At 47.0% G+C, this 26,058-nt stretch overlaps 8 protein-coding genes across 11 annotated transcripts; 3 read left to right on the forward strand and 5 right to left on the reverse strand.

Moving 5' to 3' along the window:
• The first annotated feature begins 49 nt into the window (after positions 1-49).
• LOC6537214 lies at positions 50-1,841 on the forward strand. The gene has a single exon (XM_002097736.4). The coding sequence runs from the start codon at positions 194-196 to the stop codon at positions 1,814-1,816; it is 1,623 nt and encodes a 540-aa protein (XP_002097772.1). The 5' UTR covers positions 50-193; the 3' UTR covers positions 1,817-1,841.
• Positions 1,842-1,858: 17 nt separating this feature from the next.
• Positions 1,859-3,006, reverse strand: LOC6537215 (ATP synthase subunit O, mitochondrial). The gene is made up of 3 exons (XM_002097737.4): positions 2,861-3,006; positions 2,181-2,624; positions 1,859-2,118 (listed from the first exon to the last, which is right to left on the reverse strand). Exons 1-3 carry the CDS (start codon positions 2,888-2,890, stop codon positions 1,963-1,965), a joined length of 630 nt encoding a protein of 209 aa, XP_002097773.1. The 5' UTR covers positions 2,891-3,006; the 3' UTR covers positions 1,859-1,962.
• Positions 3,007-3,288: 282 nt separating this feature from the next.
• Positions 3,289-5,026, reverse strand: LOC6537216 (protein SET). The gene is made up of 4 exons (XM_002097738.4): positions 4,636-5,026; positions 4,005-4,194; positions 3,589-3,939; positions 3,289-3,528 (listed from the first exon to the last, which is right to left on the reverse strand). Exons 1-4 carry the CDS (start codon positions 4,891-4,893, stop codon positions 3,518-3,520), a joined length of 810 nt encoding a protein of 269 aa, XP_002097774.1. The 5' UTR covers positions 4,894-5,026; the 3' UTR covers positions 3,289-3,517.
• Positions 5,027-5,122: 96 nt separating this feature from the next.
• Positions 5,123-10,659, forward strand: LOC6537217 (eukaryotic translation initiation factor 2 subunit 3). 4 transcript variants are annotated; one of them, XM_015192716.2, is made up of 5 exons: positions 5,137-5,307; positions 5,865-6,039; positions 8,917-9,153; positions 9,220-10,093; positions 10,162-10,659. In XM_015192716.2, the coding sequence occupies exons 1-5, from the start codon at positions 5,242-5,244 to the stop codon at positions 10,235-10,237; spliced, it is 1,428 nt and encodes a 475-aa protein (XP_015048202.1). In that variant the 5' UTR covers positions 5,137-5,241; the 3' UTR covers positions 10,238-10,659. The 4 variants fall into 4 exon arrangements, with proteins under 4 accessions (XP_002097775.2, XP_015048202.1, XP_039231253.1 ...); XM_039375321.2 differs by lacking the exon at positions 5,137-5,307 and adding an exon at positions 5,661-5,790; XM_002097739.3 differs by lacking the exons at positions 8,917-9,153; positions 9,220-10,093; positions 10,162-10,659 and adding an exon at positions 6,681-8,767 and having other exon boundaries at positions 5,123-5,307.
• Positions 10,660-10,791: 132 nt separating this feature from the next.
• LOC6537218 (chromatin modification-related protein eaf-1) lies at positions 10,792-16,367 on the reverse strand. The gene is made up of 4 exons (XM_002097740.3): positions 16,233-16,367; positions 14,259-16,170; positions 13,108-14,072; positions 10,792-12,973 (listed from the first exon to the last, which is right to left on the reverse strand). The coding sequence occupies exons 1-4, from the start codon at positions 16,292-16,294 to the stop codon at positions 12,895-12,897; spliced, it is 3,018 nt and encodes a 1,005-aa protein (XP_002097776.3). The 5' UTR covers positions 16,295-16,367; the 3' UTR covers positions 10,792-12,894.
• A 5-nt stretch (positions 16,368-16,372) lies between these two features.
• LOC120321725 lies at positions 16,373-18,621 on the reverse strand. The gene is made up of 2 exons (XM_039375327.2): positions 18,418-18,621; positions 16,373-16,647 (listed from the first exon to the last, which is right to left on the reverse strand). The coding sequence occupies exons 1-2, from the start codon at positions 18,458-18,460 to the stop codon at positions 16,373-16,375; spliced, it is 318 nt and encodes a 105-aa protein (XP_039231261.1). The 5' UTR covers positions 18,461-18,621.
• Positions 18,622-19,130: 509 nt separating this feature from the next.
• On the forward strand, positions 19,131-22,101 carry LOC6537220 (putative ammonium transporter 2). Its single transcript, XM_002097742.4, has 3 exons — positions 19,131-19,829; positions 19,887-20,282; positions 20,352-22,101. Exons 1-3 carry the CDS (start codon positions 19,312-19,314, stop codon positions 21,229-21,231), a joined length of 1,794 nt encoding a protein of 597 aa, XP_002097778.2. The 5' UTR covers positions 19,131-19,311; the 3' UTR covers positions 21,232-22,101.
• Positions 21,840-25,842, reverse strand: LOC6537221 (heat shock 70 kDa protein cognate 4). The gene is made up of 2 exons (XM_002097743.3): positions 25,688-25,842; positions 21,840-24,123 (listed from the first exon to the last, which is right to left on the reverse strand). The coding sequence occupies exon 2, from the start codon at positions 24,121-24,123 to the stop codon at positions 22,168-22,170; it is 1,956 nt and encodes a 651-aa protein (XP_002097779.1). The 5' UTR covers positions 25,688-25,842; the 3' UTR covers positions 21,840-22,167.
• Between the last annotated feature and the right edge of the window lie 216 nt (positions 25,843-26,058).

Consider the following 26,058-nt stretch of genomic DNA (forward strand, 5'->3'; position numbering starts at 1 on the left):
CAACCAAATTGTAAATTTCGCGGTTTTTTCTGTTGAATTTTTTTTACGTTACACTTATTTTAATAGCGATTTTCGCAATTAAAAATACCAATAAGAGAGGGTATGCCCATTCCGGCAACAGTTGTGGACTTCAACAAATGCTCCTGTAGTTAAAATTCAAAATTTGACCGTTTCTGTCCTGGTCCGTTGGAAAATGCATCGTCGTTGTATAATCTGTGGCCAGGAGCCGGGCGAGCACTGCGTCTACCCGCGTAACATGTCGGAGGCTCGCCGATGGCAGAACCTGGCCAACCTCAGCAGCTTTGACGTGGACCCCGAGTCGCTCTGCCGGCACGGATGCGTGTGCGCCTCCCACTTGGACAGCCAAGGATCCGGCTCGGAAACGGAGAGCTCGTCTGGTGCTGCTGGCCGGGCAAGGACTGCAGCTGGCTTGCAGGAATGGAGCAGCAAGTGGAGCTCTTCGGCATCGGATGCCGGCCATGGCTATCCCAACAACAGAAAGCCTATCGAGCGGATGCAGAACCAAAGCAAGCACACTATCGGTTCGCAGGGGCAGGAATTTAGCAGCGCAAATAGATGTACGAATGGTTATTGTCGTTTTCGAAACAACTACAACAGTATGTTCCCGAGTAATCCCCATACGTACAACCAGATGGGACAGAAGTATCCTAATCCACAGGCACCAAGGGCCACCAGCCTAGACAACAAAAAGCCTCCTCCTATCAAAGTTAACCCAAGAGTAAATAGACCGTCCTTTGGAACTGTAAACTGCACCTGTGATGGTTGCACCTGCACTTTCTGTCCAGTGCCAGGGATCAAGAAAACGAGCGAAGATTCAGGCAGCCAACAAAGTATAAATAAGGAAAAACGGAAGGATATTTCAAAAGGTAGCCCGAAAAAAACAAAACCATGTGAACGTCCTACTTGTCCAACTTTCAGGTCAATGGACTTCAAGACTGAAGCAGAAGATTTCTACCCGATATCGTCAACTTCACGAGGAAACCAAAGATATAGAAATCCGATAAAACAGCAGGACACAACTCAAAAGCCTAAGCTGAAGAGCGAATGCTGCCAGACTTGCAGTACCCATCATTTGAAGGATCAGGAAGTGCAGTGCTCAACGGTGACCCTGCCGACTCAGAGCTCTTCCCCTGTTGGTCGTCCCAAGCTGGCCGGCTCGTTCAGCCATCAAACTGGATGCTCAGCGACGGGCTTCTCCGCCGGATATACCACTAACTCCAGTAACTTTACTTGTGGCTGCAGCGAGAGAAGAAATTCAAATGCTATTAACGTGCTGCTTATGAACGGCACCCGAAATAATGACTATGAAGATCCGTGCTGCTCTCCGGCAAAGCAACGACCCATGGCTCCGCCTCCTGAGATTTGTGTTCAGGAGTCCGATCTGACCGAGTGCAACGAACGTGCTGTATTTCCGGAAATTGACAAGCCCAATTACAGAGTTTGCCGATCCTCGAACGAGACCAATGTTCTGGTCCTGGAGGAGGGTCCTTTGGATAAGTGCAGCCCCATCGCAGGGGAGGATCCGAGTACACCAGATATCAAGACGCAGAATCATAGCAATGCTCATCAAAATCCTAACGCGAGTAAAGAGCAAGCGAATAACTTTCTTAATAACTGGCTTGAATCCCCAGCCACAAATAACTTCACCAAGGTTCTGGAACTGCAGAGATCTCGCATCAAGGAGCTGGAGAATCTGCTGGAGCAGCACAGCCTTCTGCAGCAGACCATCCAGCACAAGGTTGCGGAACTGCAGTGCACAGATATACCGGATCCTAAAAATAAAACTAAATCATAAGCCAAATACACATCTAGTAATCGTATCTTTAAGGGCATTTAGTTGGTTTTCAAAGGGTGAAGAGTGTTTTATTCGCTATTACCGCTTGAATTCCAATACCAAACTTTCAGTTTGACCATCTAAATCAAGAGCAAATCCTTAAGAGTCTAGGCAGCGGTCTGGATGACATCGGTGTAGAGCTTGACCTTGGTGGCAATGCTCATGTCGACGTACTTGTCGCCAATGGAAACGATCAGGCCACCGATGATGCTGGGGTCCACTCGGGAAGTGATCTTCAGAGACTCGTTGCCCTTCAGGAAAGACTGAAAAGCAAATGAGCGATAAATTGTGTTGTTGAAAGAAGATAAATGAATGGAGTAGCTACCTTAAGGGCACCTTCCAGCTGCTTGCTCTGGGAGGCATCCAAGGGCTTGGCGGTGACCACCTCGCAGACGACCTCACCGCGGTGTGCGGCCATGATGGTCTTGTAGGCGTTGATAACGGTGTCCAGCTTCTTGAGACGTCCGTTGTCGGCCAGCAGACCCAACAGATTGGCGGTAGCCGGGGCGAAGCGGAGCTTCTCGGATGCCTCCTTCAGAGCGGTGGCCATGACCTTCTTGTTGATGATGGGGCTGGTCACGTACTCGCGCAGCTTCTTGTCGCTACGGATGGTGGCCTGCAGGGCAGTCAAATCCTTCTCCACCTGATCCAACTGGCTCAACTTGGAGGCAGCCGAGTACAGGGCGGTAGCATAGCGACCCTCCAGGCCGAACACCTGCACTGGTGGCTTCACCGTCGCCTGGGCGGCAGCGGAGCTGAGGGTGCGGCTCTGCGGGATTAGCAAAAGAGAACACTTGGTGAGTTCTTTGACTTAATAAACATAAACTACCCGCGGTTCGTGGGTTAAGGTGGGCAAAAATTACATAACCAAGAAACGCGCGTTAGATAATTGTCCATATGCGACAGCGGGTTGCCCAGGCAATAATAACTTGACATGCACTTGAAATGGCTTGCCATTGACCGGAGGTTGGTAATTTTTTCCTATTTATTCGCATTATAACATACCAAAATTGCCAATTTGTTAATAGAGGCCATCGTTTTTATCCCGACAAATTTTCAGCTAAAACTTTCAGCTGTGACCAGGGCTACGTTACTCGTTACTCGACGTGTGCCAGGGCTGTTTAGAGAGTTGTAAGGGTTGCAGCGCGATTATCGAGTACAAAATATAGCTAGTTTAGAAATGTTGTACTAGCTAGTTTAAAATAAAGTGTATTTTAATTTAATTATTATTCTGGCTTATTAAGTATTTCAATTAGAACTAATTTTACTATTTAATGGGAACCTTAAGTCCATCTTAATAGTAACACCACCACATTTGTTTATTTCTTTCAAAGAGATGACATAAGAAATTTTTTAAATTGTCATGTAATTTCAAAAACAACAAATTTAATTCTGTCATAGCATTTTACATAAATAAAAACAACGGCTTCAAATCGATTTACGTCTTTTTATTTGATTTAAATTATTTTAATGGTGATTCTCAGTTTCTGTTGCCTTTTAATGGAAATACGCATGACTTTTTGCTTAGATCGAAACCTAAATTTGTCTGAAATGGTTGCAAATATGTAAATGTTGCATAACCACCGAGAAAACTATAGTTGCAAGTGGTTAGAAACACTGTGGGCCTTCGGTTGGGAGCGATTTGAAATTATATGAATCACTTTACTTGTCATCTAAAAAGGGTTCGACTGTTAGTAAATTATTTTTGTACAAAAGGCACTCCATTATCTTACCTTCATCCTCGTCTTCTTCCTCGCCTTCACCGTCCTCACCATCCTCGTCGTCGAATGCCTCCTCCTCGTTATCTTCGTTGTCCTCCTCGTCCTCGGGCTCCACCTCAATATCAGGTACCAGATAATACTGCAGTGGATTTGGCCAAAGGTCGTCTTTTATCAGTTCTGCGATCTCGTCGTTAACGGGATCGGTGTTATCCGAGAACCAATCGAAGAAGGTTTTGTACTCGGAGTTGCGCTTCTTTTTGTTTCCGTAGGGCTTCGTCAGCAGCAGTTTGAGCAGGTTCTTTCCCTCCTTCCATTTTATGGGCGTGCTGGTGGACGCGGGCCAGTCGCCGTTCTCAGAAGCAGCTTTAATTGAAAAAGTAATAGGTTGTTTTAGCGGTTTCTATATACAAATCTTCTGCAGAACTTACCCGCTGAATTCAGGTGGAACTCTTTGGTGAGCACCTTGTTTTCGAAGTAAGGATTCTCGTCGAAATGGAAGTTGATGCGGTAGCCCGATTTGATGTCCTCGAACTCCTCCACCTCAAGTTTGTTGAGCGCGTGCAGGCACTCCTCCTCCTCTTCGTCTAGAATGCCGGATACTTGCGGGTGGTTGATAAACTGCAAGGATGAAAGTTTATTAGATAATAATAGATTATTAGGGGGATGCATGCTATCAATCAGAATGGCATGTCAATGCACTTGAATTACAATTTATCTTTTCAATTATGCTAGCAACTTTTAAGTATTTATTTAATTTACAGATATTTTGAACTGGGCTTAGTTGTGTATTTCCCGGCGAGACCCGCCAGACGGATGTATCGATAACACGATTTTTCCGGGAGGGGGTAAATGCGCGGGGAGCCGGCGGTGTCGGCATTACAGACCAAGATGAACAAGAAAAAATTCCTCGAATAGAGAAAATTTCTTGTACATGTGTGCTAGGTCACAGAACTCATTATCTCCATTTTTCAGGGCTTCGAAAGACCTAGGCGGCTCTACCGGAACCCAGCAGACGGACACGCGGACAAGGAAAACATGGCCGCGGAGCGAAGAACTCACCGAGGTCACCCAGAAGTTGGGAATGCGCTTGACCAGCTCGCTGCGCTTCTCGTAGCAGGGCTTCCGCAGCTTGTTGTACTTCTGCTCCACCTTGAGGATCTCCTCGCTGGCCTTCTCGTTCAGCGCATCGATCTCGTTCTGGCAAGCATCAATCTGCTCCAGCGCCTCCGACTCCTCCTCGTTGTTGCCGGCGGCGGCGGATGTGTTGCCATCGACGGGGGCGCCGTCCAGCTTGGCTCGCTTTGGCACGCTCGACATTCTGCTCGCTTTTCCGGTGTGTGTGCGGTCGTAATTCCCGAGATATTTGACCAAAAAGCGGCGGTACAGTTGAGCAGAAGAGAAGCGAAGCGGATTTTTTACCTTGCGTTTGCGGCTGCGGAGCTGTAAATGTATCGATAGTGTAACGCTCTATCGTTACGGGACGCAGTCGGTCACACCAGCGTCACTGCACAACACTGGCCAAGCATGATTACAGCGGTATCGATAGTGCTATCAATATCGTCGAGTCCAATCGTTCTTCGATATCGAGATTTGATGCCGAGCTGTAATAGCTGAAAATTAATTTTATAATTTTGCATACGCATCGTTTTCAAAAACATCAGCAACATGGCCACGGCTGAAGCGCAAATCGGTGTGAACAGGAACTTGCAGAAGCAGGACCTCAGCAACTTGGTAAGCAGCCCAGAAACACAACCGCCAGACGCCGCCTGCCCTTTTTTTCCACCCGTGTGTGAAAGTGTACGCGTCGTCATTGTGGAGCCGCTTCCCGGAAAAACGGCGGGGTGCGGGGCGCAAGGACGCGCCCATATTGTCTCGAACGGTCCACGGAACAGTTTTGCAGGATATACCAGTGGGTTTTGCCAGGGCCAGCCGTGATTTGTTGTGGGTGATAGACCTTGGTGAAAATGCAGCACGTGGCGCTACATTTAGGGTCTGTTTGGTTTTCCCCGCGTGTTTGGCTCTGCATATGGGCATTATGCGGCCCCTGGCGGTATTCGGGCTGTGCCAAGCAGCTCAGTTTCGCGAGGACTCTCCGGCTGTTGTCATCCATTTAGCTGATGCAATTCAAGCGACATTCTAACCTCAAAATCCACGGCTTTCCTACATACACACATGCAGCTGAGGGAGGGTGTTTTGTCAGGGGGTGTGGCAGTGGTAAACAAGACTTGTGCTCTGATTTTGCCCTGTGGATGCGCCTTTATTAATCGCATTGTATTGAAATCTTGCAGGACGTCACCAAACTAACGCCTCTGTCACCGGAGGTCATCTCCCGACAGGCGACCATCAACATTGGCACCATCGGTCATGTGGCTCACGGCAAATCCACGGTGGTCAAAGCCATCTCCGGCGTGCAGACTGTGCGTTTCAAGAACGAACTGGAGCGCAACATCACAATCAAGCTGGGTGAGTCAGGGATCCGTGTAGGCTAGTCATAGTCTATGATGTACTTTTCTACTCGACAATAATTTAGCCTAGCCGTATGTTAATTTTTCCTGCTCGCCTGTAATCCCCGTAGTACCCTAAGATTATACTCCTTCTCGGCTGGCCGAAAATAACCCATTATTATCTTAAGAACTCACTCTTTAACACCGTTCCGCGACGGCACACCGCGTAGCCAAAACTGTCGCTGCTTTAAATCGAGATACTGTTGTAAAAGGGTTCTGCGAATGATTGTCTCTTGTAATTCAAAGTCCTGTGTATTTTGTTTACTTAAATTGCTGGATTAGCACGCGTTGCCTTGTGTCGTCGCCCAAGTAGACTAAAAAGATTGAAGAAGTTGTCTTTAGAATGTTGTACTTTACAAAGCTAAATTAAAAAGATCTAAAGATTGGTATTAAGAATATCTTCTTGTTAGCTTAGCCTTGATTCTGTTACATTGATTGATACGACTGATAATCCAGCAATTTAATTAATTGCCAATCTTTTTCTTCTTTTTCCCTATTTCTCCTGTTTTTTCGTTTTTTTCGGTTGCGACGCGTCTACCAAAATAAAAAACACCGAACCCACCATCCAATCCAAAATTGTCAAAAAATTGTCATTTGCAGAACGCTTAAGCGAAAAGAAAATCGAAAAACTTTTGAGCTCTAAGCAGCAGCGACAGCAGTATGAAATCAAACAGCGTTCACTGCTGCGGCATCTCGCCGAATTGCGGCGGCATAGCCGATTACGCCGCCTCTGCACGATGCCAGCTCCGTTTTCCAAGCCAGCATCCGTCTCCAGTGTAGATAGACGCACCACCCGGCGAAGCACCAGTCAGACCTCACTGAGTCCCAGCAATAGTAGCGGCTATGGCAGCGTTTTTGGCTGCGAGGAACATGATGTGGACAAAGTACAAAGTGACAAGGGATTCGCCAATCTGAAGCGTCGACGCAGCAGTTGTGCGGACACCCTAACTCCCAACTCCAAGCGGTCAAAGAATAATGAGGGATTAATAGTCAAAAAGCCACCCAAAGGGGAGTATGTCGTGGAGCGTATTGAATGCGTCGAGGTGGACCAATATCAGCCAGTCTTCTTCGTGAAATGGTTGGGTTACAAGGACAGCGATAACACCTGGGAAAGCCTTGCCAACGTGGCCGACTGCGCCCAAATGGAAGAGTTTGTGGAGCGGCATCAGCAGCTCTACGAGACATACATAGCTAAGGTCACCACTGAACTTGAGGAACAGCTGGAGGCCTTGCCACTAATGGAAAACATTACTGTGGCCGAAATAGATGCCTATGATCCCCTCAATCTGCAGCTTGATCTTATCCTACTCGCCCAATATCGCGCTGCCAGCAGTCGAAGCCAAAGGGAGCCGCAGAAAATTGGAGAGCGCGCCTTGAGAAGCATGCAACTGAAGCGGGCCCAATATTCACGGCGCAAACAGCTGGTTGATTTAGCATTGTTTGAGGAGCGCATGAATCGTGTGGAGAAACCGTCACCTCCAATACGCGTTGAGAACAACGTAGATCTGGACACCATAGACAGCAGTTTCAAGTACATACAGGATAACATAATCGGAAAAGGTGTGCCCAAGCCGGAAGCGGGGCTTCTAGGCTGTAAGTGCATTGACGAGAATGGCGTAGAGGTGTGTGCTGCCTCTACGAAGTGTTGTGCCCGCATGGCCGGCGAGCTGTTTGCCTACGAGCGAAGTACACGGCGCTTGCGCCTTCGTCCCGGTGGCGCCATCTTCGAGTGCAATAGCCGCTGCTCGTGCGATTCAAACTGCTCCAACCGACTGGTGCAGCATGGACGCCAGATACCGTTGGTGCTGTTTAAGACCAGCAACGGCAGCGGATGGGGGGTGCGAGCCGCAACTGCCCTGCGTAAGGGTGAATTTGTGTGTGAGTACATTGGGGAGATCATCACCAGCGATGAGGCAAATGAGCGCGGAAAGGCGTACGACGACAAGGGAAGGACATATCTGTTCGATTTGGATTACAACACAGCTCAGGACAGCGAGTACACTATCGATGCGGCTAACTATGGCAACATCTCGCACTTTATCAATCACTCTTGCGATCCTAATCTGGCCGTGTTCCCCTGCTGGATCGAGCACTTGAATGTCGCCCTGCCGCACCTCGTGTTCTTTACACTACGCCCAATCAAGGCGGGCGAGGAGCTGAGCTTCGACTACATCCGCGCGGACAACGAAGACTTGCCCTACGAGAACCTCTCGACGGCTGTGCGCGTCGAGTGCCGCTGCGGAGCTGATAATTGCAGAAAGGTCCTCTTTTGAACGGACTTAAACGTATTTTGTTATGACACGTTTCCCCCACCTTAAACATCATTGAATTGAAAATTTTTTTTTTTACAACATATTAGTTACTAGTTACTAGCTTGCTGGCCATTTGTAAGCTGATTTTATATTACGAAAAATTAAATGATGGCATTTTAATTATTTATTTGTTAATAAAAACGAATGTCGACGGATTGGATTTATATTATGTTTGATCAAGTTACTAGACTAGAGAATAGATGTTAAAAGGAGTATTCTGTTTAGTTTGTACATGTAATTTTATACATTTCATATACTGTAATATTAAACTAGGATTAAGGTAGTGCTTTGACAAACACCCTTGTAATGTGCTGAATTTAATTGCCGTATAATGTGCAAATCAATATTTCACAATAAATATCCTACGATTATTAAGTAATGTTTGTTTGTATACGGCTCAAAGAGTGAAGTAGTTATCTATAACACATCTATTACATCTTGGAATAATTTTACGTGTTGGCCAGGTTAGGATCTCGAAGAATGTAATGTAATATTCTTCATAATTCTTTTCGCATTGCTTCTAGGTTATGCCAACGCGAAAATCTACAAGTGCGACAACCCCAAGTGCCCGCGCCCGGCCAGCTTCGTATCGGATGCATCCAGCAAGGACGACAGCTTGCCCTGCACCCGGCTCAACTGCTCCGGCAACTTCAGACTGGTGCGCCATGTGAGCTTTGTGGATTGCCCCGGTCACGACATTCTTATGGCTACCATGTTGAACGGCGCCGCTGTGATGGACGCCGCTCTGCTGCTCATTGCTGGTGAGAAACCCAGGTTATTTCCGAGCCTACGCAAGATTTACTAATCACTACTTTTATCGTGTGCAGGCAATGAATCCTGTCCACAACCGCAAACCTCTGAGCATTTGGCCGCCATTGAGATTATGAAGCTCAAACAGATTTTGATCTTGCAAAACAAGATCGATCTGATCAAGGAGAGCCAGGCGAAAGAACAGTACGAGGAGATCACCAAATTCGTCCAGGGCACCGTAGCTGAGGGCGCTCCGATCATTCCGATCTCGGCCCAGCTTAAGTACAACATCGATGTGCTCTGCGAGTACATTGTGAACAAGATCCCAGTGCCGCCGCGCGACTTCAACGCCCCGCCCCGTCTAATCGTCATTCGATCCTTTGACGTTAACAAGCCAGGCTGTGAGGTGGCAGACCTGAAGGGCGGTGTGGCCGGTGGCTCCATTCTGAGTGGTGTGCTTAAGGTTGGCCAAGAGATCGAGGTGCGTCCGGGTGTTGTGACCAAGGACAGCGATGGCAACATCACCTGCCGTCCAATCTTCTCCCGTATCGTCTCGCTCTTCGCCGAGCAGAATGAGCTGCAGTACGCCGTGCCCGGCGGTCTGATTGGTGTGGGCACCAAGATCGATCCTACGCTGTGCCGTGCCGATCGTTTGGTTGGACAGGTGCTAGGTGCTGTTGGCCAGCTGCCGGACATCTACCAGGAGCTGGAAATCTCGTACTACCTGCTGCGTCGCCTTCTCGGCGTCCGTACCGATGGTGACAAGAAGGGAGCGCGCGTGGAGAAGCTGCAGAAGAACGAAATTCTATTGGTTAACATTGGATCGCTTAGCACCGGCGGCCGCATCTCTGCCACCAAGGGTGATTTGGCCAAGATCGTTCTTACGACGCCTGTGTGCACGGAGAAGGGCGAGAAGATTGCACTCAGCAGACGTGTGGAGAACCATTGGCGGTGAGTATACAGTCCCCTAATACCTAATCTCATTGAAATTTCAACCTAATGATGTATTTCCCTTCCAGTTTGATTGGCTGGGGCCAGATCTTTGGAGGCAAGACAATCACACCCGTTTTGGACAGTCAGGTAGCAAAGAAGTAGAACTTAGTTAGGATCCGAATGGTTCTACTTTTAGGAACAACACCAGCGACAAAAGTAGCAGCATCATCTTTATTAGGCCTGTTCGCCCTGCTCCTTTTTGTCCCACAGCTCCATTCTTCCCGTGTCCGTTGATCAAACCGCAACTAATTAGTACCAACATGAAATACATACCTAACTTAATTTATTGAATTTTGTTGTCGAGTATGTATATAAAATGAAAACACACGATTCGCTTGCGAGTGTTGTGCATCTATAGCAGAATCAGGCATTACAAACGCAACTAATAGGGTATACCTTATATATTATAATAACTAAAAGCAAATCTGATACATCGTAAAATTGTTTTTATGATTTAAATACAAAAGAAAAACTAAACGAAAAAAAAACAAATTGTATTGCATTTTTTACAATGAAAACCTCAAGAACTGACTTGTTATTTTGGGATTGTTGGAATGGAGTCGTTGATAAATTCTATAAATTGTGCAAAGAACTCAGAGAGAAGTAGGCCATATAACATGCTGAATATTTGGGGAAGAAGTAAAGTCGAATTCGTGTTTATTTTTCATTATAGACCAATTTATTTTTCCACTTTTAGTTCAATTAAATTTAAATAGTTACAATACGATGTTTGTTCAATAACACATTGATACTCGTAATATTCTGTTGTTTAAGCAATTATTCATACAAATCTCAATATCGTTTTTGAAACACAATGTCCGTCAGCAGTCGGTAATCGACGTCGACATCAATTGTGTTGAATAATTTTTGAAACGTTTTTTTTTTTGGATTTGGTAAATTTGTTTTAACTATAGCACACTAATTTAATTTTAATGTATTTTTATCTTTTTGTAATTTTAAACTACTATTACCAAGTACGTGTTAGTTTAATATTTGGTTTCTTGAGACTTCGTTTATTAGTAAATATAGCTTATTGAATAAAAATTCGTACTTAGCCGTGATGTACATATGTCGTTTTGGTTTTACGGTTGAAACTAAACTTTGATAAATGACTCTCACTAATAAGTATATTGAAAAACGTTTGATTTCGTTCGTTAATACTATTGAGTAATTTCTGTAATACTTGTGATTTCAGTTTGCTAAATTACGCCCCCGAAACACGATTGCGTTGTGGTCAGTACACGCTTTGAGCATTTGATAACAGAGTCAAGTCTTCGTTGAACATACATACGTAATATCCGAACTTAAACAACAAATTGTACAACTCATGCTTGTCGGTCCGTTCGGAATATATAGCTATTTTGAGCATCCATTGAACACAATACAGTTTTCAGGTCAGAGATCTATTACAACCAAAAGCGGAACAAGAACCGTTCTCGAGCACGTCCTCCTCATCATCGTGTCATACGAAGGATTACTTAGATTAACTTAGAGAAGAACTGAGGGCAAGGCAAACCAGGATAACTTACTGTGTAGTATCTATTCGAGGGTATCTCCGGCTTCGACTAATTGCTTAAGTAACACCTGACTTAGTGTGGTTACGACTAGTTGAGCAAATTGATCAAATCAAACAATTCATTCGCCCATTTTTTGTGGAACTCGCTTGCTCCTCTACCTGATTTCCATGTACATTCCAAGTATAATTATATCGTGCTTATATCGTTGGCATTAGACTGTCTAGGACCCGCCCAATTCAAGAAGTAAACGAAAGTTATTCTCTAGCAAGTCCTTCGTTATCGATCAGGAAACCGTCTAATGTCTATTAAACCCCACACAAAAACGACTGGAAACGATTTCTTAGACCTAGATACACTGATACTGATGTATGCAGTTTCATTTTTTATATGGTACATTCATTGATTTGACTGGGAAAAGATGGAAATTTAGAAGTTGGAAAAGCAACTGTTGGTCGACATCTGTACGACGACGTTTTTTATAAAGCGGAAATGAAATGTTGATGAGCTTTCAATTTAAATTCGTATCCTATGGTTTTCCTCTATTTATGTATGTATGTCTATGTCAATTGGTTTACTCTAGAGTTCCTATGTGCAATGTGTGTGCATCTTGGGGATGAGCAGCAGGGAAATACGTTGAATTTTTGGTCATCTTTCTCTAGTTGTATATAAAAACTTTGCTTTCTTACATTCATTATTTAAATATTACATACATACACAGTTATTGACAGTTAACGTTGGCAAAATGGCAGATGGCAGTAGGGTTTGACATCTTAATGATCAATTTCATATACGCTAAGTATTCAACAGTTCCGCTAATATCTTCATAATGCATTGGTTATAATTGATTTTATGCCCGCTCTAACTTTGCTTATTCTATCGTTTCATATCATATCGTATGGTACAGATTCAATTACATACGTACAAAGATATACAGGTGCATAACAAACACGCAGATTTATATGCCGCTTTTGGGTTTGAGTACCATTAGTCATGGTTAAATCTAACAATCAGTTGGTTACCGTCTACAAATATTTAATGACACGATTTTATGTAGTTCTAAGTACGCTTAGTATTGGTATATACATGATCTATCTCTCAATGCAGCAGCAATTGGTTGGTTACCTAAGTTGATTAGCCTTCCGGGGGCGGGGGGTTGGGTGTCTTGTGGTTTTGGAGCCTGCGTTTTCTTTAGGATGCTCTTCTGGCCGGGGATCGGGCATCTTAAAGAAAATGGCTTAAATCTCATTCGTTGACATCCTCATCCGACGAGCTGGCAGCTGGAATCGTCGAGACCTGCCACTTCTCCCGGTTGTTATTCTTGCTAACGTATCGAAAATTGGGATATAAAACCAATTAAAATTACTAATTCACTTGTTCGTAACCTTTAGTTTCTAGCAAACTATTTAATTCAACAACTATAACTGGCTATATACTCGGTGATTTGTTTTAACTCACCCATGCTTTTTTGCATTGCTGGGCAGAGTGTGCGAGCTGCGGTAGTAGCTTTCCATGGGCTCCTCCTTGGTCTCCTCCAGCGACTTCCGCTGCAGCGTCATCGTCTCTTGGTGCGAGTTTGCGGATCCGCCGCCGCCTCCGCTCATTTCCGCATCCAAGTAGTACTTGGCGCTCTGCGCAATCTTACAGTTCTCGCACTCGCTCAGGTAGTCATCGTCCAGACTGGTGTCGTTGGGCAGGAAGTGCTCCTTGGGGTTCAGGCAGTTCTTCGAGGTGGTACACACGGGTAGCTGTTTGCTGGGCGACCGTCCGCTCGATCCTCCTCCGGTGGTGGCCTTCGTCGTCAGCGGGTAACTGGGCATTTGGCAGTGGGCAATCGCCAGACTTGTGGCAGTCCCTCCTCCTCCCGATCCCGAAGATGTGTCTCGTTTCACGCGCAGGATCTTTGGCAGTGTGGTGCTCTTGGCCGGCACTCCTGTTTGGCCACCTAGATTGTTGTTCTCCACCGGCGGAATGCTGATCACCGAGGGCACCTTGCTGACCACACTGTTGATGGTGCTGTTCAACGACACTTTGCCGCTGATGTGCTTGGGCAGGGTGTAGGTCACGTGATTGGCCAACGGGTAGAAGGTGCTCGAGTTGATCTTGCCGCTGGCCAGCTTCTCTCCGGCTGCTGCGGCAGGGCTGGCCGGCGGCAGGGTCAGAGATGGAGTCTGCTCCTTGCGCTGGCAACTGGTTGCCGGCTTGCTGAGCGTGTAAATGGTGGCCACGGCGTTGTTGTTCCCGCTGCCGGACGAGCAGGAGGACGAGGATGTGCTGACCACGGTGGCGCTCTTTAAATTCGTTAGGCTTTTGTAGAGTTTCGGTGGTAAAGTCGGATTGCTTGGATCTGGCTGCTGCTGCTGATGTTGCTGGTTAAAGAAATGTTGCTGCTGTTTCTGCGTCAAACTCAAGTAGGCATCAACCTGGAAAATGAAGCTGGTTTAGCAAAAAGACCTAGGAAAGCAGAAATTGAGGAATGAAACCAAAGATATCCATATGCCTTGTATGCACCAATTAAAATCCAATCAAGTCCCTTTCCAATTTAGCATTCGATTCATTCCCCGCCATGTCAAGCTCTCACAAAGGGATTACTTACATTTCGAACTCACCTTTCGATTCAAATAGACGCTGGAGAGGGAATCGCCACCGCTGCCACTAGACACACTGCGTCCGCCACTACCTCCACCGCTGGAGCTCCTCCCCCTTTCGGCGGAATTGCTGGATGATCTCTTCTGCACGCGACCCAGTACAATTGGCGGGGCAGACACCTCTTCGGGATGCTGCAGCGGGGGTGGCGGTATGATGGCCGATACGTTGACCCCACCACTAGATCCCGCATGGCCATGATGCGTCTCATCGCCCACCTGCTTGGAGATGGTGGCTATCTTGGGCTCGTGCCCACAGCCACTTCGTCTCAAAGTTCCACCACCCGAAGCAGCTGCCGTTATCAGATCCTGCGCCTGCAAGTTTGACGAGGACTTTGCTCGTTGTCCGTAGGACAAAGTGGCCGCATGCCGAACTCCACCGGTTGCCGCCGCTCCCGGTGACAGGGAACAGGTCGGTGTTGAGGTGCTGCTGCTGCTCGAGTTTCCGGCGAAAAGTTTGCCAGCTCCGCTCAAGAAAGCATTCGCATTGGCCGTGCTGCCCATATACGACATGGGCACGTGCTGAATGGGGCACTGGCACATGGGCTTCTTGCTGGCCTGCTGCTTATCGCCAGTGGATGTGACACTACTGCTGGTCTTGGGCTTCAGCTGGAGAGGGTCGGCAACGGCAAAGTAGCGCGGAATAGTGCGGTGATAGCGCCTCGAACTGGAGGGTGTCTTGCTCATCTGCTGTGGCTGGCTGTTCTTCAGCGTTCCGTGCAGAGGCATCTGTGTGGTCTGGGTCACCGAATCCGCTGTGCTGCAGGCAGGTGCCGACGAGATTGTAGCTATCTCTAAAGGCTGCAGTATCTCCATGCCCGGCGAGGATATGGCCGCCAGCAGATGTTGCTGCTGCTGCTGCTGGTGCTGCTGTTGTTGATGCTGCAACACTTGGGAGTGTGTGGGTGTGGCCATTAGTTCCCCACTACCGGCTGGCAGGGTATGATAACTTGCGGCACTGGCACTAGCATTTATCTCCACATCGGCTACGGTTAGATACTGTTGCTGCTGTTGCTGTTGCTGCTGTGGCAACTGATGAAGCAACTCCTGTGATCCCCGGGGAGTTGTCCTTCGGCCAGCCGTATAAGCCGCCGAACTGGAGCTGGCCGCCGCAGTAGTAACACTAGCGCTAATGTTCAGGTGGCAATTCTTGTAACTGCACTCGGCGGAGACTGGCGGCTTGGGCATTGCCTGGAGGCAAATGGATCCACTGCTGACCGGAGGCTGTATAAGATGCTGCTGCTGCTGCTGCTGCTGTTGGTGTTGCTGTTGCTGCTGCTGCTGCTGTTCCAGACTGAGTTGGTGATCACTCTGCAGGCTATAAGGCGGCTGGTGATTCTCCCCGGTGGCTATGGTGGTCACCCCGCCACTATTGATGTTGATGTTAATTAAGTTGGTGGTGCTCTGTGTGTACTGGTTTGACTGGGGCAGCACATTGGCCGCAGAATGCGGATGCTGTGGATGCGGATGAGCCACCAGCTGTTGGCTGTACGGCTGGTGGTGCTGCTGCGGTTGAGTGTGCAGTTGGAGAGTGTGCTGCTGGAGATGCTGATGGGCCTGCACCTGGGCCTGGATCTGTTGCTGTTGCTGGGCTTGGGCCTGAGCTTGGGCCTGGGCTTGTGCCTGGGCCACCGCCTGTTGTTGCTGTTGGCTGACAGTGGCCACCGTTCGCTGGGAACTCGCCGGCAAGCTGACAGTGCACTGGGCACTTAGGGCCTCCGCCTGGGAGATGGCCACTGCCTCCTCGTACGGCGGAGGAGCCTCACCACGCGGAAAATGCGGCTTCCACAAGGGATAGTGGGTGGCGGCGCCGCTGTAGGAATAATCGATGGCACTCAGATTACCCTCCATGTAGCCCATGTTCCCGGCTATGTAGCTGCATGGACATTTCAAGGACATTAGAGGGTCTGGAGAGGAGGAGGCTTAAGAAACACTTACCCTATGCTGCCCACAATACTGCGCTGATCCTCGGCATTCTGGCGATTCTCCCGCGCCCGCATCTTGCGCTGCCTCAGGCGATTCACCAGAAAGAACAGCAGCGACAAGGACAGCGTGGCCGTGATGCCACTGGCCACCAGTCAAATGCCGAAGTCGGTGCTTCCATCGCTGAACTGGTCGTCCAGGCAGATCACCTCGCAGCAGTTGTTGCCGCTGCCCACCGTCTGGAAGGACTTGCACTTGCTGAACGCCTCGCAGAGCACCATCTTGCACGCCTTGGGCAGTCCGCTGTCGCAGATGCACAGGCGGCATGAGTCGGGTCCTGGCATATAGTGCATGCCAGTCTCGTACATCTTTCCATTGTAGTCGCGGCAGGAGCCGCCGGGGATCAGGCTCGAGCTCACCGCATTTCCATCTGGGAAAGGTAATGAAATTCGAGTTTATTGGTTTTAATCCGTAAACGAAAATATTCGAAAATATCCCAATTACTCTATTGTATTGATATTTCACTTATAATCCGAAAATTCTGATTTTGATTAACAGAAGGTCGTTGGAAAAAATAATGAAAATCACCAAAACTATTTGCATTTATTCAAGGTTATGTACTGTTAATATGATTTTAAGAATGTTTTTTATTTTTAGAGCATACTTTGTGGCGCTATTAAAACTTCCAATGCTTTTTAGTTTCACCACATTTTAAAATCCACTTAAATAAATTAATATATACTAAAAACATTATTTCAAGATTTACTTAGGCCCATGGCTTAATTAATTTTCAGTATTGTGGCCAAAATACTTGACTAAGGACCTTGTAGAGCATATGTGCATATGTATGTGCTTGAATAGAATCCAAACGAACGTATATATTTGCACCTATAATGCACACCCGATGCTAGCTGAATTCTTTATTTTGACACACTTGACCAACTTTCGCCTTTGCTGATTTAGCATTGGGCCACCAAATCACACATACACACTTAAGAGCATTGCCACAGTGCAGCAGGTGCTGTAAATACTCTCAGCGAAGAGTATGAGACGATGGACGGGAGAAGGGAGCAGAGGATGCAAGGACCACAATATTTATCACTTGAATGAAATTAAATGCAAACGCATAACATTTTCGACATCATTTAAATGCTAAACAGCAAAAGGAAATTCAAATTAAAAACAAATATATGTGTGTACATGCACACCCGCCCACACAGACACGGACTGCATACGTATTGACAAAATATACATGCGTGTGCAGCAGGAAGGCAAATTTCTGGGCAGGAAACGCACGAACGAAAATGACAAACAGGCGTGCGTTACGCCCCCGCAAGGAAAAAAATCGGAAAAACATCACATACAAAAAAAGTTTGCCTTTTATTCGAGAGTTTCCAAGTGAAACTTGCGTTCGAGTGTGTGTGTGTGCAATAAATACATACACGCGAGACAAACACATGCCCAGTTCACACCCATACAGACGAGGCAAGTATACATGCAAAAAATAAACACCATACACACAGACCCCCAAACAACCGCCCACCAGCTCCACACATACAGGCCTGCAAGTCGTTGTGTGTGTTACTTGGTGTGTTACTTGGAAACATAGGACACATAGGAAACATGAAATCGAAATAACCGATTTTGTTTTAGTTTTGATCTTCCTAGAATACCCCAATATTTTTAAATAAGTTAAATATTGAAAAAGAAAACTATTGGTAATATTAAAATATAAGCACATCAACTTTTCTTTCAGCGCAGAGCAAGGCGAAATTTTGCAGGCCACTTCCTTCGTGTTGCCATTTCCCCTCCCAAAGTTATGCTGTGCCCCCTTTTCTCTCACACACTTTCTCTCTCTTCTCTATGCTTTCGCTTTGCAGAAAAAGAGCGAGCGTGTGGGCTGGTATTGGTGTGCCCTGCCAAAGTGTGTGTGTGTGGCCCGTGTCCCATAAATTGCGAGCTGTGTGGCCATGGACCATATTTCCAATTATCAAAGAACGCAGAAGGAGCCAAGGAATCGAAATAGATTTAGCATGAAAAACCTTTTTGCTGTGCGTTGTCAAGGAGTTAATCCTTGTACCCATTGCAGATATTCACTTATAACAAGGATATGGGGCTGAAATTGCATGGCCCGCATGTGTATATGTGTGTATGTGTATCAAATTTTTCACACCAATTTTTTCCCACTTGGAACCGTTACCTTTGGCATTTCCAATAAACGCAAGCAATGCCAAAAAATACATATTGCACGCGTTAGTTAGCACTCAGCACGCCACAATTAATGAAAACTTGCTCAGTTTGCCACAAAACTTGTATCCAACAATTATTTCCAACAGTTTTTTGCGAACGTTCGAGCAATACCAACAACCACCGACGACGACGAACCGAACGGGAGTTTTCGCACAGACATTACGTTCCAGGGCTGGCGATCTCGGTACCGTTATCGTGCCTGGTCGCCAGGAACCGGTTCCAGGGCTGAGCCAAACATTTTGGTGGGTGGTGGTAGCGGTGACTTGAAAAATGTAACGGGCACTTAAACTTGGGCACCAAAAGAATATAAATTGAAGTACTTAATGCATTTAATTTTAATCATTTCTGTATGTATTTATTTATATTTTTTTCTTTTGAAATCCTTTTTATATTAGTGTAGCATACCTTTCAGGAATAAACTTTGTGTTAGCGGTTAGGTTACTTAAATTCAATCTTAATGTAATAAGCAGTGCACAGTAAGATGATTTAATCTATCAGTAATGACTCTAGTATATAAGGACTATAGACGTTATAAAATCCCAAAACTAAGCGATGTTTGTCGGACAACCGCTGAAAATGACTTCAGACGTCTTGGAAATCAACTAAAACTTCTCGAGTTTAAAATAGATTTTAATTTATTGACGCGTTCCACTGATAGTTACATTCAATTCACTCGAAATACGCTCATTAAATTTGCACAATGCACGCGGTGCATGCCACCCAGTGTCAAGTTTAAAACTTTAAGGGCCGCAAGCAACCAACAACAGATTAGTGGGGTCGCAAAAAACACGCATAGTGAATAATCTACGATTGCTGAACGACGATTAAGTTGCATTTAAATCAAATGCGGGTAATTTTTAACATTCATGTTCAAAGGTATTTGTATTCGCCACCCGATTTCCTATCTGTTTTGGCAGTTTTCAATCGCCCGACAAGCCAAACGGACATGAACAACGGCACAGTGGGAGCTCCGAGGAATCACAGCAACTATGTGATTCCCGGTCTGTATGACCTCTCCGTGGAGGACACCAACTGGGTCCTCACCTCCTCCTTCATCATCTTCACCATGCAAACGGGATTCGGTATGCTGGAGTCCGGTTGTGTGAGCATCAAGAACGAGGTGAACATCATGATGAAGAACGTGATTGACATCGTTCTGGGCGGATTTACTTACTGGCTCTTTGGCTATGGAATGAGCTTCGGCCGCGGCCCACTCTCCAATCCATTCATCGCCATTGGAGACTTCATGCTGGATCCGCCGGTGGGCGATGCCCTGATGGGACAGATCTTTGCCGCCTTCCTGTTCCAACTCTCGTTTGCCACCACGGCGACAACTATAGTCAGCGGCGCCATGGCTGAACGGTGGGTAACCATAGTGCATCTGGAGTTGACACACCAACTTGTTGTATATCCTTCCAGTTGCAACTTCAAGGCATACTGCCTGTTCTCCTTCCTGAACACCGTTGTGTACTGCATCCCCGCTGGTTGGGTGTGGGGAGAGCATGGATTCCTCAACAAACTAGGCGCTGTGGATATCGCCGGCAGTGGACCAGTGCATCTGATTGGAGGCGCATCCGCCTTCGCCTCGGCCGCCATGTTGGGCCCTAGGCTGGGTCGTTACTCCGAGGGATATGACCCGCTGCCATTGGGCAATCCTGTCAACGCGTGTATGGGTCTGTTTGTGCTCTGGTGGGGCTGGCTGGCCTTCAATTCGGGCAGCACCTATGGCGTCAGTGGGGCTAAGTGGCAGTACGCTGCTCGAGCCGCCGTTATGACCATGATGGGATCTTTCGGAGGCGGGTTCACCAGCTCTATGTAAGTAAAATCAAATCCCTTTAGAATGAGCGGCAACATAACTTCGTGTGGTTTTATGTGTTTTCATAGCTATTCCTTTTGGCGCCATGGAGGCGGCATGGACATCATGGATCTGATCAATGGAGTGCTCGGCTCCCTGGTGTCCATAACGGCCGGCTGTTTCCTGTACCGCGCCTGGGAAGCCCTCGTTATCGGAGCCATTGGCTCGCTGTTCTGCGTGCTAGCCATGCCGCTTTTTGATCGCATGGGCGTGGATGATCCGGTGGGAGCCAGTGCGGTGCACGGAGTTTGCGGCATCTGGGGCGTTATTGCCGTGGGACTGTTTGCGGATAATCCTGTTCCCCTGGACACGACCAACGGACGCAGTGGTCTGTTCAAGGGCGGCGACTGGTATCTGCTGGGCATTCAGACGCTCTCGGCATTCTGCTTGGTCTGTTGGGGCATCTGCTCCACCTTCCTGCTGCTGTATGTGATCAACAAGATTATACCCATTCGCATGGATCCACACGAGGAGCTGCTGGGCGCCGATCTAACCGAGCACCGGATTCGGCACTCACAAATCGGTTTATCGCGAGCCATTTCAGCTTTGGCGCCCATTAAGGTGGACCTTAAGGAAATCGCCGGCATCCAGCCCATCGGCATCAATCCTGGCCACGAGCGCAGCATAGATCAGCTGCGAGCGGCAGAGGACAAATTGCAGCAGTGGCAATCCTACCTGGAGCAGGTGAGTGGTCCGCGAGCCAACCTAAAAATGGACGCCGGTCAGACGCCCTCCGACATCAACTTTAAGTCCAAGACGGCGGGCAACGTCTTCAGCCGTCGAAACCCAGCCCGGAGGAGCATCAGTGGTGGCCTGTACCGATCCAACAACAGCGAGTTACCGGTGATAGGTTCTGTGAACCTACCTCAAAAGCCGGAAAAGGATCCCAACTTTGCCTGGGTTGATTAGACCTTTCTAATAACTGAAGTCACAAATTTTAAGAGATTTCAATGACCCAACAGTAAAATCTGATGAAATCTGGCCGCTCAAAATGTTTACTTAAGCCTCTAGATGTTTCTGCCACGTCAGTTTGATTCGGATAAAACAGTCTAGATGGTTCTTTAATGGAGTGACTAATTGTCTATTTACTACGTAAAGATTAATCCAGAATGGTGGGTGTGGCTGCCCCTTAACTTTATAGCTGCATGCTCAAACACAGAGATCGCAAACGGAATTCAACAAAATAAAAAAGTAATTATATTTCTTCAAAATAATTATACAAGCAAACTGTATTTGTTTTTCGTTGATAGGATTAGTAGACTTGTTAGCGAAGGCAATTCCAATCTTATTATATCAAACAAACCCAATTTAGTTCTAGAAACAATGCCCCCTTATCACTCCTTATCAGCTACTACTTAAATAAGGGTTACCACGCACATACATATGTAGGCAGGAATCAAGATATTGTACACATGCTGTCCTATATGACCACAAAACGGCACAGCTGATAAAATTAATATATTTCACCAAGTTCCTTTAAAGCTGAAATAAATTCAAATGCGCAGTAAAACACCAGCTTTTGCAATTCTCAAATTTATTTATTGAATTCAAGTACAAGCAAATATTGTTTGGATGATCGATCGATGACAATAATATAATATATACTATTATGGAGCAGTGTGTTTGGTTTTGTTCTAGTATGAATTTATAATTTATATAAATGAACTACGGGAGCAGTTGTCGTTTTACCCGTTTGTAGTTTGAGGGTGTTCAGTTTTGTTTAATGTTTGGCGAGTTTCTAATTTAGAATCCAAGTTTGTTTAAGCAACTCTTCTACTGTGTTTGGTTGGTAAATTGTTTGGAGAACTGTTACTGTATGGTTGCATTGAGGTGTGGGTGAATGGTTTAGTCGACCTCCTCGATGGTGGGGCCAGCACCGCCGGCTCCGGCAGCGCCAGCGGCTCCAGCAGCTCCGGGCATACCTCCGGGACCGCCGGGCATGCCACCGGGAGCACCACCGGCGCTCTGGTACAGCTTGGTGATGATTGGGTTGCACACACCCTCCAGTTCCTTCTGGCGGTGCTCGTACTCCTCCTTGTCAGCCAGCTGGTTGGCATCCAGCCACTTGATGGTCTCGTTGCACTTGTCCAGGATGGTGGTGCGGTCAGAGTCCGAGATCTTGGTCTTCAGGTTGTCCTCGTCGAGGGTGGCCTTCATGTTGAAGCAGTACGACTCGAGGCCGTTCTTGGCGGCAATGGTCTCCTTCTGCTTCTCATCCTCGTTGCGGTACTTCTCGGCCTCGTTGACCATGCGCTCGATGTCCTCCTTGGAGAGACGACCCTTGTCGTTGGTGATGGTGATCTTGTTCTCCTTGTTGGTCGAACGCTCCAGGGCAGTCACGTTGAGGATACCGTTGGCATCGATGTCGAAGGTAACCTCGATCTGGGGCACACCACGAGGTGCGGGGGGAATGCCCGAAAGCTCGAACTTGCCGAGCAGGTTGTTGTCCTTGGTCATGGCGCGCTCGCCCTCGTACACCTGGATCAGCACACCGGGCTGGTTGTCCGAGTAGGTGGTGAAGGTCTGGGTCTGCTTGGTCGGGATGGTGGTGTTACGCTTGATCAGCACGCTCATCACACCGCCAGCGGTTTCGATACCCAGAGACAGAGGGGTCACATCGAGCAGCAGCAGATCCTGCACCTCCTGCGACTTGTCGCCGTGCAGAATGGCGGCCTGGACGGCAGCACCGTAGGCCACAGCCTCATCGGGATTGATCGACTTGTTCAGCTCCTTGCCGTTGAACAGATCCTGCAGCAGGCGCTGGACCTTGGGGATACGGGTGGAGCCACCGACCAGAACAATATCGTGGATGACCGACTTGTCCAGCTTGGCGTCACGCAGAGCCTTCTCCACGGGGTCCATGGTGCTGCGGAACAGATCAGCGTTCAACTCCTCGAAACGGGCACGAGTAATCGAGGTGTAGAAGTCGGTACCCTCGAACAGAGAGTCGATCTCAATGCTGGCCTGGGTGGAGGACGAAAGGGTACGCTTTGCACGCTCGCAAGCGGTGCGCAGACGACGCAGAGCACGCTTGTTGGTGGTCAGATCCTTCTTGTGCTTGCGCTTGAATTCCTGCACGAAGTGGGTGACCAGACGGTTGTCGAAGTCCTCACCACCCAGATGCGTGTCTCCGGCCGTGGACTTGACCTCAAAGATACCGTCATCGATCGACAGGATGGACACATCAAAGGTGCCGCCGCCCAGATCGAAGATGAGCACGTTGCGCTCTCCAACAGCCTTCTTGTCCAGACCGTAAGCAATAGCAGCGGCTGTGGGCTCGTTGATGATACGCAGCACGTTCAGACCAGCGATGGTGCCGGCGTCCTTGGTCGCCTGACGCTGAGAGTCGTTGAAGTAGGCCGGCACGGTGATGACAGCGTTGGTCACAGTCTTGCCCAGATAGGCCTCGGCGGTCTCCTTCATCTTGGTGAGCACCATCGAGGAGATCTCCTCGGGGAAGAAGGTCTTCTTCTCGTCCTTGTAGGTCACCTCAATCTTGGGCTTGCCATCGGCGCTGACCACCTCGAAGGGCCAGTGCTTCATGTCCGACTGCACAGCGGCGTCATCGAACTTGCGACCAATCAAACGCTTGGCGTCGAAGATCGTCTGGGTCGGGTTCATCGCCACCTGGTTCTTGGCGGCGTCTCCGATCAGACGCTCCGTATCGGTGAAGGCAACATAGGATGGAGTGGTACGATTACCCTGGTCGTTGGCGATGATCTCGACCTTGCCATGCTGGAACACGCCCACGCACGAGTAGGTGGTGCCCAAATCAATACCAACAGCAGGAGCTTTAGACATCTGGAAAATCGATTACAATGGTAAGTTTCAATTTGTTTTTTCCTTTTCTCGACTTATATATGTACAAAAAAAAAATATAAAACTGTGCTCAAAACGATACAAAGATTGCCAGTGAAGTGATACTGAGATACTACAATTGTTATAGATGGAAAATTCAACGTTTGCTGAGATGGCAAAGTGGTATAGAAATATAAAGTACAGAAACCTTTGAATCTGATTAAGTATTGATTGTTCTATTTTTCCCCGCGTGTATTTGGGGGTTGCTGAATGCATTCCCATAACAACCAAGGCAAAAGCAGAACACATTTCGATTTCCTAGTGAAAACGCCATCTTATTTCGCCTTTTACAGCAAACATTTCGTTTTCATCGTGCCATTTATGCCGCATGTTTATCTAAAACGGCTTGCCAAAGTCGCCGAATCACGAACAATGACTAATGCCAACCGATTCATAAAAATGGCTAGTAGGTAGCAAGATCAATGCTGGATCGAAGAGAATTATAAATGGCGGCCGAGCAGCTGCCACCTTTTTCTGCAAAGTGCGCAAAAAAGTGAAGAAACCGCATGGACAAAGGCGAAAATTCTGGAATGCTAAAAACGCAAACACGCGCGCCAGCACACACACACATGCGTATGTACATATAAAAACCACGCTGCTGAAGCCAGGTCATTTTGGAGGGTGATTCGTGCGGTGCGTGCGAAAGGGACAACCACAGTGTCGAGGGCCGCTTTGCGTGTGTTAGTTTTACCCGCTCACAAACACACACGTGCCCGCACTTTGGATGCCGGTTGGCAACGTGTTTTAGCTAAGTATATTTTATAGAAACCCGCATAAAGTATAAACTTATGAATCTTAGTTCTATTTTTAAATATTGTTTATGGTTGTCGGCTGTTTGGGTGTGAAACTAACATGTTTCTATAGAACAACGAAATAATTAATTATTCCAGCACATGCACGCATGTGTGTGTTTGAGTGGGGAAGCCGCACATTTTTTCGAAACTGGAATATTCCAACCGAAGTGCAATGGCACTCCAAATAAATGAGCAATTACAATGAGTAATTTGGACATTGATTTATTGGAAACAGAAAAAATAAATCAGTAAAACAATGTCAAGACCCCGCAACGGATGACGCAAGTTTTCTCTCAGACACACACACATATACACACAGACGAAAGGCGTCTGTGGCTGCAGTGTTAGTGTGAAGCGGCACATTTTCCAGTGGAATATTCCAGATAAGCGTAATCAAGCATTTAAGCGTCAATATGCAATTAGTCAGACTTTCCAAAGTTTCTAGAATGTTCATTTGCCTAATTACCCTTCCACTGCATATGAGAGGTACTCGTAAATGCACCTATGCAATTATGTATGTGAGTGTGCATTGAAGTGTTACTCACTGGGGGTCGAAAGTTCGAGAAACTTTGCCTACTATGCGGGTATTGATTAAATAGTAAAGGGCAACGAAAAACACGTGGTTGGCTTCTACATTCTTTTCCGGCAAATTAAATCAAGTTGAGCGCGCTTCTTACAACAAAATAAATAAGAGAATGTAAATAAACGCTTACCTTGTGTGTTGTTTCTTAGAAAGTACTAAAATATAACCGTTTAATTGCTACTTCACTTTTAATCTGCCGCACCTTCGATCAAACTGGCTGGCGTTTTCTCTGAATTACACCCGTAAAAAATTTGGGAAAGCCTTTTATATACTAGCCCAAGTGTTACCAGACTTTGAAATGACTTTGGTGCTAATTTCCCATAAGTGCAACAGCAAAACCATTGTATATATGTTCACCCTAATAACTTTTCCACACAGACGTCTGGAAATATTGATGCAAAACGTTCCACCAAAACTGTAAAGTCCACTGTAAAGTGATTTCGGCCAAAAGAATTATCTCCAATTTTCAAATGTTGCTAATTTTAGTGAATACAGAATTTA

Source organism: Drosophila yakuba, chromosome 3R (genome assembly GCF_016746365.2).
Source record: "Drosophila yakuba strain Tai18E2 chromosome 3R, Prin_Dyak_Tai18E2_2.1, whole genome shotgun sequence".
NCBI classification, from domain to species: Eukaryota; Metazoa; Arthropoda; class Insecta; order Diptera; family Drosophilidae; genus Drosophila; species Drosophila yakuba.